The sequence below is a fragment of the Fundulus heteroclitus genome, chromosome 18 (genome assembly GCF_011125445.2).
Source record: "Fundulus heteroclitus isolate FHET01 chromosome 18, MU-UCD_Fhet_4.1, whole genome shotgun sequence".
Classification (NCBI taxonomy): Eukaryota; Metazoa; Chordata; class Actinopteri; order Cyprinodontiformes; family Fundulidae; genus Fundulus; species Fundulus heteroclitus.
Window position 1 is genome coordinate 14,378,484 of NC_046378.1, and position 13,069 is coordinate 14,391,552.

The 13,069-nt window shown below is 39.5% G+C and overlaps 1 protein-coding gene across 3 annotated transcripts in view; it reads left to right on the top strand.

Moving 5' to 3' along the window:
* The window catches only part of porb (P450 (cytochrome) oxidoreductase b), a 28,344-nt gene extending 17,859 nt beyond the window's left edge, over positions 1-10,485 (top strand). For all 3 annotated transcript variants that reach the window (XM_012859335.3, XM_036149756.1, XM_021314762.2), the window contains 11 exons: positions 291-415; positions 2,017-2,106; positions 2,740-2,838; positions 3,079-3,195; positions 3,284-3,402; positions 4,893-5,074; positions 5,176-5,325; positions 5,403-5,664; positions 7,515-7,660; positions 8,013-8,098; positions 9,015-10,485. In XM_012859335.3, the coding sequence (XP_012714789.1) occupies positions 291-415; positions 2,017-2,106; positions 2,740-2,838; positions 3,079-3,195; positions 3,284-3,402; positions 4,893-5,074; positions 5,176-5,325; positions 5,403-5,664; positions 7,515-7,660; positions 8,013-8,098; positions 9,015-9,159 (1,521 nt within the window). In that variant the 3' untranslated portion in view covers positions 9,160-10,485. The remainder of the gene's footprint in view (positions 1-290; positions 416-2,016; positions 2,107-2,739; positions 2,839-3,078; positions 3,196-3,283; positions 3,403-4,892; positions 5,075-5,175; positions 5,326-5,402; positions 5,665-7,514; positions 7,661-8,012; positions 8,099-9,014) is intronic.
* Positions 10,486-13,069: the final 2,584 nt, after the last annotated feature.

Below are 13,069 nucleotides of genomic sequence, written 5' to 3' on the forward strand. Positions count from 1 at the left end.
TGTAACATGACAGAATGTGTAAAAGTGAAAGGGTTATAAATGCTTTCAAAGGGTTTATAGTGGGTATGTGTTGCTGTTTGTGTTCTCACTGCTTAAAATGTGTTCTATTTATCTGAAACCCATAGGTTGGGATGTAAGCTAAGCCTAAAAAACGTTTACAGAAATGCAATGAAGCGTCTCCATTTAATTGTCAGATTTTCCTAAAAAGCGGCGAAAGAGTTTTTGTTAATTAAACTGATCGTTTGCTCTTAGACGCCAGAGCTGTGTGCTGATCCTGAATCTGTCTGCAGGTGTTTGCTTTGGGCAATAAGACATACGAACACTACAACGCAATGGGAAAATATGTCGACAAAAGGCTGGAGGAACTGGGAGCCAAGCGCATCTTTGATCTTGGTTTAGGCGACGACGACGGCAAGTAAGTAATCTGCTAAAAGTCGCAGAGTGAATTGTGAAGTCAGTGAAGCAGAAGCTGTCATGAATGGTCCTCAAATCTGATGAATGCGCCACAGTTCAAATTAATTCAGCATAAATTGATACGTTCATAAGTCAGTTTTTAACTTTGATTTCTGTGATTAACTAGTTCAGTGTTGGAAAAAGTCATGGAAATGCATCATTAGTCTGCTGAACCTATGAAATCCTTGTCTTGTGGTGCATTCAGACCGGTGGCACAAATGATCTAAAGCACAAATCTGTACTGACAGTCACAGTTTGAAGCGTTGTGATAATTTTGGTTGAGTTTTCACTTTAATAACTAAATTAATGTTGTACGGTTATAGGAAAAATCAGATTTGGCTATTTTGGAAACAATTTAAATTTAATTTCCCTAAAAAAAAAAAATCAGTGAGATGATGCTCAAAAAGTATGTTGTGACAAATGAAAATTTATTGATGATTGGGGGTTTTTTTTGTTATTGTTTTTTTTTAAGATTATTTTGTCTTAAATTGTCTGGAGGCATTATGGGAATTAAGATATTACTCTGAAAAGGCCTTAAAGTAAACATAAAAACAGTACAGAAACCAGCGCACATACAGGGATGTGATTTAGTACAAATGCTGGACAGGAGGTTCTGGAAGGTCCTGGCACGTACAGAACAGGAACCAAAGAGCTACTTGGTGGCGTCACAAGTTCAGCCGTGTGTTACAGGCAGTTTCTGGAGCATCCGACAGTCTGTGAAAACGAGTAGCTCAGGTCAGCAGACAAGGAGGAGGCCTTGCATCACGCGTGTCATTAAATGACGCGGTAAATTATAAAACCTCAAACTCCCAAATCGCGCTTCTGCACAACACAAGTCCCGGCGCGGATAATGCTCTCCTACTTAATGAGGATAAGTAATACTTTTCTTCTCCTGGACGGTCTTTATAAAAGATTGGGCAGAGGGGGCACCAGGAGCCTGCTGCTGACGATGTTTTCCTCTAACTTGTCCTCAGCTGTTTTTTACGGCGTGTGACGGGAATGAAGAGAGCAGAGAACGGACGGTAGCAAACAGTGGATTTATCAAAGGAAAACAGACCCGTCACAAAGTTAATGCAACCAACAACAATGCAGCCTTATAGCCATGTAAACTTTCAGAGACACAGTAGGATTTTCATCTGATGTCAAAAACAAAGCAAGGGATGGGGGGACGAAAGTGTGGTGGTTGTCCTCGCTAAACCAGCATTAAAAATATTTCCAGATATTCTGATCGGCAGCTCAGGTACTAGATCATCATTTTAGTTTAATACAAACTTAGATCAGGATTATTCTGCATTTACTCAGAACGGGAGATAATCTGGTAATAATTTGCCTCGTTGCTCTTAGAACCTGCAGCACACGTTTTTCTTTTATGGTCAGTGTTTCACTCATTTAAAGCTTTCATAACATTAAAATAAGGAGTTTGTCTGAGTACTGGAGAGCTCTGGGAACTTTAGTCTAGAAAAGTCAACATTTTTACTTGAATGTTGTGCAGAAGATTGTTTTTTGTTTTTTTGGCAGGAAAGGATTCTCTGTTTTAACGTCTTTAACGTTTCTCTGCTTCAGCCTCGAGGAGGACTTCATCTCCTGGAGAGAGCAGTTCTGGCCGGCAGTCTGTGAGCACTTTGGCGTGGAGGCTTCAGGAGATGATTCGAGGTGCGATGATGCCTAAAATGTTTTTGAGAAGTGTTTAAGTGTTTACATTCCCTCTTACAGTACTCCTGAGTTGTATTTTTCTCATAGAACATGATTACGGTAGGGCTGGATGATATAGAAAAAAAGCATATGGATAACATAGAAATCATATTGATCGATACTGATAATTATCAACAAATTGACAACATATTTTAAGTGCAGCCCTGGCCGTTTTATGCTGTTGCTTAATGACATATTTCTAGATACAGAACACACAAACCTTTTATTCAACCAACTTTTTACCAAAACTGCAAGTTTTTAAAAAAGAAGAACGAATGCTCTCTGAACTCTTTGAAGGGGGCGGGGCTTACTGGATCTGCGTTTGTGATTGGTTATAATGACTGTAATATTAACTTACATGATAGGCTAGAATGCAAAAGGAAGGAAAACTGTTCTTCTAACTTACTAACTTTTTATTGACCTTTTTTTCTATCATCGATATACGTCTATAGATCAATATATATCGTTATTGAATTATCGTCCAGCCCTAAATTACAGTCTAGCAGAATTTACCTTAATGCACTTTGTATGGAGTTAGTTTCTTTCTGTATGCATGCATGATGAGCTTATATTCAGTCTCCTGTTCACTTTCAGCATTCGGCAGTACGAGCTGAAGGTACACAATGACATCAACATGAACAAGGTGTTCACAGGAGAGATTGGCCGTCTGAAGAGTTTTGAAGTCCAAAAGCCGTGAGTACAGAGCCGGCCTCATTGTCCTGTGCGCTCAGTCATTTCCTACATTTCACCTACAGTAATATAAGGCGTTGCAAAATTCACCAGCTGGCTCTTGATAAAAATGATACTTGGTGCCCCCTAGTGGATGCAGAAAACACCTTAAGATGAAACGTAAATGCTTTCAAACGTTTTATTTTGTCCAGCTGTAAATAAATGCTTCTTTGTTTTCCATGTGTCGTTTTTTTTTAATAATAGGCCCTTTGATTCCAAAAACCCTTTCCTGGCTCCAGTCACTGTCAACCGTAAACTGAACAAAGCTGGCGACAGGCACCTCATGCACCTGGAGTTGGACATCACGGGCTCCAAGATCAGGTAAGGCTTCTTGGAAAAAGCCTGTAAGGGTAAACCGGGCTTTATGCACGGTTGGTCAAAGTCTAAACGACACATTCTGCCGTTTCAGATACGAGTCAGGAGACCACGTCGCCGTCTTCCCCACAAATGACTCCGAGCTGGTGAACAAGCTGGGAGAGATCCTTGGCGTGGACCTTGATGTTGTTATCTCTCTCAATAACCTTGATGGTATTTCATTGCCAACACACGGAGAACCTTGACCACTCAAGCCCAGCCCTTTAACACTATCGTGAAATCCTTCACTGATAATCCAGACGCGCTTAGTCAGCGTGTGAATTGGATGTTGTACCGCTACATCAACTTAAGACGATGCTTTAATCTACAGCAAAAGGTCGTTAAGGGACATACGTGTGCAAACCTCTGCGCTTCAGGTCTTTTGTGACGTCTCGCGCTGTTATGTTTTTGGAGAATGATCAGTTGCGTGTTGTTTTTAAAGTCCATAACAAGAACTATTTTTATTGCATTTCTGATCGGCCACAAAATGATAATTTTAATCCGTACACATGAAAGGGTCTCGCTGAAGGCACTCTATTGACCAGAACGGTTCAATTGAGCTGATTGATATAGAATTTGAGTTGCCAATAAAAAGTTTGCAGCCGTCATAGCTCGGGGGCGTGGTCTGATGGTGCAGGGGTACACTGCAAAAACGGAACTAAAAATAAGTAAAATGTTCTTAAAATTAGTGTATCTGTCCTTGATTTGAGCAGGTAAATAAGGTAATCTGCCAATAGAATAAGATTTGTGCACTTAAAATAGGAACAATTCATCTCCATAATCTTATTTCAAGTGCAGGATGTCTAATTATCCTAATTTAGAGGTCAAAATACTCATTCCATTGGCAAATGATCATGTTTACCTGCTCAGATCAAGGACAAAAACACTATGTTTAAGAACATTTTGCTTATTTTAAGATCCGTTTTTGCAGGGGTAGTGAGCACATCCAATATAGGAACGCCTTAAGTCCTCGACACAGCTGACCCGGGTTCAGGTCCGGCCTGAGATCCTTTACCGCGTTTCTTCCCCCCGTTTCTTGTCGGCCTACTTTTCGAAAAAAGAGCCACTAGTGCCGTAAAAACCCATAAAAAGGATAAAAAAAGGGATTTAACTGTTAAGATTATTGGTCATGAAAGAGGAGAGCTACAGAACTGTGTCGCCACCAGGGTGGGGGTTGCTCAACGTAAACCAGCAGGTGGGTGTGAGCGCATTCATATGCACAATGACCCAAAGACCTTTAAACAGCTGCTATCAAAGGACAAGCTGAAATTCTGCAGGAAGTGCATAAGGGTCGACAACTGAACACTAGGGCAAAGTCGTTTTCTCTGACTGGGAGTGTTGATCAGGGCCGTCTGGTGAGTGTCGGACCCACAGCCTTGATTCTGAGGTGTGGCCTCCTGGCATGTTGTCGCCCTCTGCCACAAAGAAAAGGATTAATTTAGACTTTAAGATCAGAACATTGACATTTTTAACCCGTGGCAGGAAAAGGTTTGGTAGGAGTCTTGATATAAATTAGACATGTTTGCTAATAAAAACCTGCAAAGCTCAATTGTTTGGATCATTGTTCAGTAAAACAAGGAAAATCTGATTAAAGACACATTAATAGTGGACATAACTGTGGACGATTAGCTGAAATACTGATCAATTTTGTCATCTTTTCACAGAGGAGTCCAACAAAAAGCATCCGTTCCCCTGTCCCACCACCTACCGCACGGCCCTCACTCACTACTTGGACATCACAAACCCGCCTCGTACCAACGTCCTGTATGAGCTGGCGCAGTACGCCTCCGACCCCAAGGATCAGGAGAACATGCGAAAGATGGCTTCCTCCTCCCCCGAGGGCAAGGTCGGCGAGGAGTCGTCGGCTCGCACCGACGTTTAAGCCTGAAAGCACCACAATATAGACGTGTAGGATCTTCTCTTAAATTGCCACGTTGTTGTCTGCAGGCTCTCTACCAGAGCTGGGTGCTGGACTCCTGCAGAAACATCCGGGCCATCCTAGAGGACATGCCGTCTCTGAAGCCCCCTATTGACCACCTATGTGAGCTGCTGCCTCGTCTCCAGGCTCGCTACTACTCCATCGCCTCGTCGTCTAAAGTAACAAAAAAACGGCACAGATGAGAAGTCCAGACAGTGACTTATCGGTGTCCTAATGAAATGCATGTGCTCCACAGGTTCACCCCAACAGCATCCATATCTGTGCCGTGGTGGTGGAGTACGAGACCAAGACGGGCCGCGTCAACAAGGGAGTTGCAACCAACTGGCTGAAGAACAAACTCGTCAACGGCCACAAGTCCACCGTCCCCATGTACATCCGCAAGTCGCAGTTCCGCCTGCCGTTCAAGGCCTCCAACCCGGTGATCATGATTGGCCCTGGCACCGGCATCGCTCCCTTCATGGGCTTCATCCAGGAGAGAGGCTGGCTCAAAGAGCAAGGTGCTCAATCACTCTTAGTGTCGTAATGTTTGTCCTTGGTGTTGGTGGTGTTGCTCTGATTTCACGATAACATCAGGCGAAGGACTTTGAAGTTTTTTTTGTCCTTATATAGACTGCCCACCCAGTCCACTGAGGAGAGAAAAACCAAGGGCCAAGATTGTGACAGTATAAATATACAAAATCCAATATAGTATTATTGATTATATGGGTTAATTCAAATAAAATACATAATAAACACATTTTTTTATTATTTAAATACAGGCTCATTTTGAAATAAATTAAATGGGGAAACGATTAGTTGTATGTGCTACAGTCCATAATGAGAGGATTTGAACTGTGGCTGATTTAATAGACCCTGGCACCTGGTTGGTTAACCTGCCCGGCAGCTGGGGCTTCCAACCAATCACTGACTACAGCAGTTTAAGCCACACCCACTCTCTAAGTAATGAAAGAGCCATAAACCAGTTTTTATATTAATTATAAAATATTTTTATGCATTTATATAAGTATAAAGCCGACAAATACATTAGTAATTGATTAAAAAATTTAATAAATCCAGTATAAAATTCATAAAGATTACATTTGTTTATGATTATTTTACTATTTGTTATGCAACCGTGCAATACTACTAAATACTTATTTCTGTTTTTGTTTAACTTTTATTTACTTATTATGTTTTTTTTGCTTGTTTACCATTTTACTTTCAGAACCTAAGCAGCATATTTTCATTCAGCTGTGTGCTGCTGGTGTGCATTTGAATAGATTTTTAAATAATTTCGCTTTCAGTTTCTATTTCTGTCAAGCTTTTCAGTCATAAGTTTAAATCCATGGGCAGACACCGCTACGCCAAGACATGAAACAGATTATGTGGTATAGGAAATTTAAATAGGACTCGGAATTCAAAATTTATTACATTAAATTAATCTTAATAAATAAAATATATTAAGATTCATTTTCTATTTTTTTGGGTTGGTTGTATGTTTGGCCCCTTGATGCACAAGCAGTGGAGCAGATGCAAAGTAATTGGTGTGGCAAAGATAAATATTTGTCTGAATGTTTTGGACTCATTAGTTTAGTCATGGCAAAAAGAAAACTAAGATATATTTTAACAACTTAATGTAAATTATTTAAAGCAGTACATATCAGGATCTTTTTTTTCAAAGATTGTGTTTCCAGAGTCTTTGCAGGACCTTAAAAAGTAATAATTTCAATTTTACACCGCAAAAATCCTAAAGGTCAGATTTATTTATACAAGGCCTTAAATTATCTTTAGTTGGGTAATAAAATTGACATATGTTTGATTTTTTCATTATTTATTTATTTATTTATTTGTTGATATTGTTTTGTTTTGAAGTTTTGTCTGAGATATTTAAGTGGCATTAAGCTACAAAGTTCTAATTATCAGGCATTAAAAGCCCTGCAGGAAAAACTGTCTTTTCACTTCCTGAAAAAAAAAGCTCGGTTATTTAGTTACTGATGACTCCTTTGTTATGAAAAGCGTATATTTCACAGTAGCAGACTAAAAGCCATTAAAAAATAGCCGTAATGAACCGTGAAAAGTAGCACTGAAGCTGCTCTAAAATCAATTGTGACAAATGCCAGAACTAGAATATGCTTTTAATGCGATTCAGTTTAGATCATAATGGTCTTCAGAGCCGTGTAAAGAAATCTTAAATTTAACTCGCTGCTGTTTGCAGGAATCCCCTTCAGACATTAGACAAAATAAATCTAATTTCTGCAGGAAAACATGGCCAACTCCATGGCAAATCCGGCTCTTTTTAACCAAATACAGAGCGCATGTCTTGCACGGACTTCGCTTTAAATGTGACGCAGATGCTTTTTCTTCACAGGGAAGGATGTCGGAGAGACGGTGATGTATTTCGGCTGCAGACACAAGAACGAGGATTATATTTACCAGGAGGAGCTGGAGGAGGCAGAGAAGAAGGGAGTCTTAACGCAGCTCAATGTTGCGTTCTCCAGAGACCAGGCACATAAGGTCAGACTGCCTGTATGACGGCATTACCGCGCTGCTGTAGCTGACATGTTTCTACTCCAAAATTAGGTTAAAAGAAGTTCATTTATAGGGGCGAATGAAACAAAATGGATAATTTACTGAGACATTCTGTCAATAATAACCATAGACTAGATATAGACATGTTCTGCTCTCATTACCTTTGTGTTTAAGTACTAGTTTGTGTTTTCTACTGAACTGTGGGGGTGCGTGTAGGAGTAAACTTGTTTTTCAGTTGTGTTTGAGCTTTTTATATACCATGTTTCATAAATCAAAAGTTTACAAACTCCCAGATGGACATTTATTTATTTTTTTTATTGCGTTTCTGTAAATTCAGGTATACGTGCAGCATGACCTGAAGAAGAACAAGGAGCACGTCTGGAAGCTCATCCACACAGACAACGCTCACATCTACGTCTGCGGGTACGGACCGCCCATAATCTGCAATAACAAACTGCCTTCGTGGATATTAAGCAGTTCATTATTTAGTTTTATCTGCAGCTATAGTGAACATTTCTCAGGGCTCAGTTTTTGACCATCAAATGATATTTCCCTGCCTAAAAACATAAACTTTAATGTAGCAGATACCAGATCATTTAGGACAAACAACACATTTCACATCTTCTTCCACCTGAGGAAGTATTTAATTACACAGTTAAGATGTATAATTAAGCAGTTAAATAGCTAATTAATCCAAGTTTAATGGGATTAATTTAAATTTTATGTATTTTTTTTATATTTAGTAAATTGTTTAAAAAACTCATTCATTTGTGAATGTAAAATTATACAATGTTCACCTCAGGGTTTCTGCAGTCTTGAAAATAAATAGTCTTAAATTTCATTATTTGATTTTTTTTTTTTTAGGATATGTTTGTTCATTACATGTTTCATTGACTAATTTTAGGATTTTTTTTTTCAACTTGCAAAATAATTCTGCCCCTAAAACTGGTTTAGTGTTTGTTTAAGGGATTGAAATCCAAACTTGCTGCTTTTTAGTTGTGGGAAGCTTTATGTTTGCAGGACTTCAATCGTTGGCTAAAACAGTTCGTCAGCCACAGTGATTGGGCCAAAAAACCCACATTATATTTAGCTTACTTACGTTATCTATTTAATTTAATGTCTGCCTAAAATATAAATCAGAATTGGCTAAAAAGATAATAAATTTAATGTAGATTTGCCGAAACCCTGCACCTAAAACGTCTACAGCTTTTTCATTTCTAACCCACAACTGAGTGAATTCTCAGAGATATATTTTTTTCTAAAAGTCAATTTATTTTACTTTTGTTTGCAATTTGTTTGATAAATAAGCTATCTGCAAATGATTTTGTTCACTCTCCAGAGACGCGAGGAACATGGCTAAAGACGTGCAGACGGCTTTCTACGAGATCGCGGAGGAATTCGGAGGCATGACGCGCACCCAGGCCACAGATTACGTCAAGAAACTGATGACCAAGGGACGCTACTCACAGGACGTCTGGAGCTAAGGAGCCTCCGGCACGAAGCCTCACTCTTCACTTCTGAAGTGATAGTTTTAAAGTTCCTGTTTTTACTGTTTGCATTCATCAGGACTGAATATGAAAACAATAAAAGTCTTCTTAATATCCCCCCCCGTCTCCCCCCCACCGGTTCATGAGGGCTACAGGTAGCAGCGGATGATGAGGGCAAACCCTACCTCAGCAGCTCCAGGAGTTCACATCAGCGTTTCTTACCTTCGCGTCCTGCATTACATGTTTCCGTACCCCCCAGCGCACGCAGGCTCAGGTCCTCATTTTGACCCGCGGTGTCCGGCCTGACAGAGATTTACCGCTTTGGTTTCCAGAGACCGTCAGGAGTCTCTCGTATAAATTAAAAAAAAAATGGTTAAAATGTTTGAAGAAGCAACCCGGTGGTTTGAAATTCCTTTTTATAGAGAAAGCTTAAATCAGCTCAGAGTCACGCATGGAGATGGATCATATAATGTTTCTGGAATCTGCAGTTTTTCCACCTTTTTAGCTGCAGGTAAAAGAGGGTTGCATGGACCTGGTGCGGCCTGACCACGCAGAAAGGGTGCCGACTTTCTGCTTGTCTCTGAGCTGATCTGGTAGTACTTTAAGTACTTTAAATGTGTAAAATACCTCTACAAGGAAAACATCTTCATTAGTACATTAATGTTTATCTATGTACGTTGACCAGGGAACTGTATGCAGAAACTTAATGGTTCAGTAACTTTGAAAATGATGATGATCCACGGAAAAGCATGAGATTATGTGCATTTGAAGTCCATTCTGTCTCCTGCTTTTAAACGAGCAGGAAAGCAACATGTGTTTGGAACATTTGAAACGCTACATTTTAAAACTTGACCGTTTGCAATGACAGCTTTATATGAATCAGATACCACAGAGGAAATATGGATTGAACTTTAATGTGAGAACTCTATCTGTGTGATGTTTTTTTTTTTTTTTTTGTTTTTTTGTCTTACTGTGTATGTACCACCATGTAGAGACCACCAAACAGAAGTTTATATTGTGTGCGTTCGCTCTCGGTCTGTGCTCCTTCTCTCAGAACATACGAAGGGGGGGCGATGGAGGTCAGCCAACCATCCGAAGTCCGGTCTGTGCCTTTTTTAACCTCTGCCTTATTGTAAGATGTTTGCATTAAAAGCATGACATTGTAGAGTTTTTATTTTCTTCCAGGCTTACATTTTCATAGTAAAATTAAAATCTCAAGAGACACTTTATCTGGCGCTGTCACTTTCTTTGCCATTACACTTTGTAATGTCGTTATTTGTACGGAGGCATGCATTTTTAATGAATAAAATTGGACTAATTTGTCGGGATGATGTCTTTCTTCAAGGCAAGTAGCTCAGTCAGGCATGCTAACCAGACGTGCTGCTGATCATCTGCAATACAGATCCAGTTTTATTTTTGTGAAGGACTAAAAGTGAAATGTCATGATCATTTTCACACCTTATTTTGTCTATAAGCTAAAACACATGCTTTTGAACAAAGCAGATTTTGTTTATGTTTACGATTAGATACGCCATCTGTAAAAGCAGTGAAAAGCACAAGCTGGTCTTTAAATACTCCGTTTTAGGTGTAGTCTGGATTTTATGAGAATTAGTGGCACTTAATTGGTAAGAGCTAATCTGAGATGATCCAGATTGTCAAAAAGTTAACACACCTGTAGTGCTTTACCAGCCTGGACACTTAACATCACCATCATGTTATTTTGTTTGAGAAAAATAAATAGAAACTGTAAATATTTTGTACTTAGAAGTCGAATGTTACAAAAATCGATTCATTTCGTATAGACATTTGAGACGTAAAGTGCAGTAAAAACACAAAATGTTGACATTAATGCAAATAGTGTGTGAAAAGGTATCGCACATGGTAGTAAAAGCACTCCGGAGTGCAATAAAACTAATGTATGAGGCTCAATTGGTGTCAGACATTAAGGAGTAGAGGCAGGTCTTGAGTAGCTTGGTAAATTTCTGGTTTCATCGCCAACATTGATGAGATCCAGTACAGAGACGAGGTCCACAATTTCACACAGTGGTGCTCCAGGAACAACCTGATCTTTAACACCAGTAAGACCAACTAGGTCATAATAGATTACAGGAGGTCCAGGAGGACTGAACACACTCCTCTCTATATACAGGAGGAGGCGGTGGAGCATGTGGACAGCAGACAGTCTCTGGGCATTCACATCTCCTGATCTCTCCTGGACTGTGAACCCCTTCCACCTGGTGAAGAAGGCCCAACAACGGCTTTTCTTAGAAAACTAAAACAGACTGATCTGTGAAGGTACATTTGAATCAAAAGAATTTGTGCATCGATTCAAATGTACCTTCATACTGGACTTTCTATCAGCCAATTACCCAATCACTGGGGATTGTGGGATGCCATTTATAAGATTTAGACGCCGATTTAATGCTGCACGAGTCCAGAAAAGGGCCAGGCTCATTGCCACAGATCCCACCCATCCGGGCAATGCACGGTTTATCCCACATCCATCAGGTAAACGCTTCAGGAACACTAAATCAAAAACTAATAAACTCAGAAACAGCTTCTTTCCCAAAGCGGTGAAGGCTATCGCCCCCTGCTGAGAATCAATAAACCACCAGCCCAGTTCATAGTCCGTTACATGTTTACAAACATGTTGCTGGTTCCACAGCTTCTTCCAATTGAGAATTATTTACACTGTCTACATAATGCTAATGTCTATTTGCACACTTTTAACTGTTTATCAGGAATATCCATTCAACTGCATTGTAATTTACATCCTTCCGTAAACTGACCTCTACCTGTCTTTTTGTCTTGAGCATCAATTAACATGCTCATTTAAATTTGTGCTAATGACTATTTGCACAGTTCCCAGGGAGTGTTTAATACATTCATGCAATTGCACAGCAGTTTACGTTCTGTAAAGTGACCGCTATCTGTCTAATTTGACACAAACATTTAAATCTGATCAGATGCTGGCATCAGGTGTGGGGATTAATTTCTTCACCAGGGACGTTTATTAAGGGAAAAGGCTTGAGATGAATACAGGGGGACCCTGGAATAAAATCTGATTTGAAAATTTGAAATTAGTCTTGGTCATCATTCAATCTGACCTTTGAGCTTGAGATATTCTGCAAAGCTCGTAGAGATTCAACCCAATCGAGTTCCAGTTGTCAATAGACCAAAAAGGTGCTTCTGCAAAATATTCACAGTACAGGCTGACTACAAATGCATGCCACACTTTTTAGGCTTTAATTTGTACAATTCAACACTATGGTTTTTCTTTCACTCCACAATTCTACACCACAGGCATGTGTGCAGACATTTTTTGGGGGCGGGTGCCCAAGCCAAAAGAAGGGCCCCCATTGAGAAATATTTAGAAAATAGAGGTTGATTTGTTATTTATTTATTGATGGATAAAGAAAAATTCAGGCTGCTGCAGAAAGAGCAATTTTCTCATCCAGGGCAAAAGGCAAATGCTGAATGTTATCGAATGCTATGGACTATTTCCACTCTTTAAGCTTCTCGGGCAATGTTGGTGCAATAAAATAAAAATAAAAAAGTGGAAACATATCTTGTTGTGTCTACGTGTTATATATAATCAATTTGAATTCTGAGTTGGTGTTTCACCAAACTTTCGTTATGGTAACACATAATTACCATAAAGAGTCTTCAATCAATTAATGTGTGAATGTGGGTGCGGCACCACTGTGTTTGTCTATCGCAAGACAAAACATTTAAAAATTTAACTTTGCAAGGCGCTGAATGAAAAGCTACCTGCTACCGTCCTCATGTTTGTACATGTGCTTGTTTTACAGCATTTAAAGGGAAAGTCCGGTCAACAAGGAAAAATCAGGGGACCATTAGCTATAACTAAAACTAATACGTTTGTGGTTATTTAAAACAACAGTAA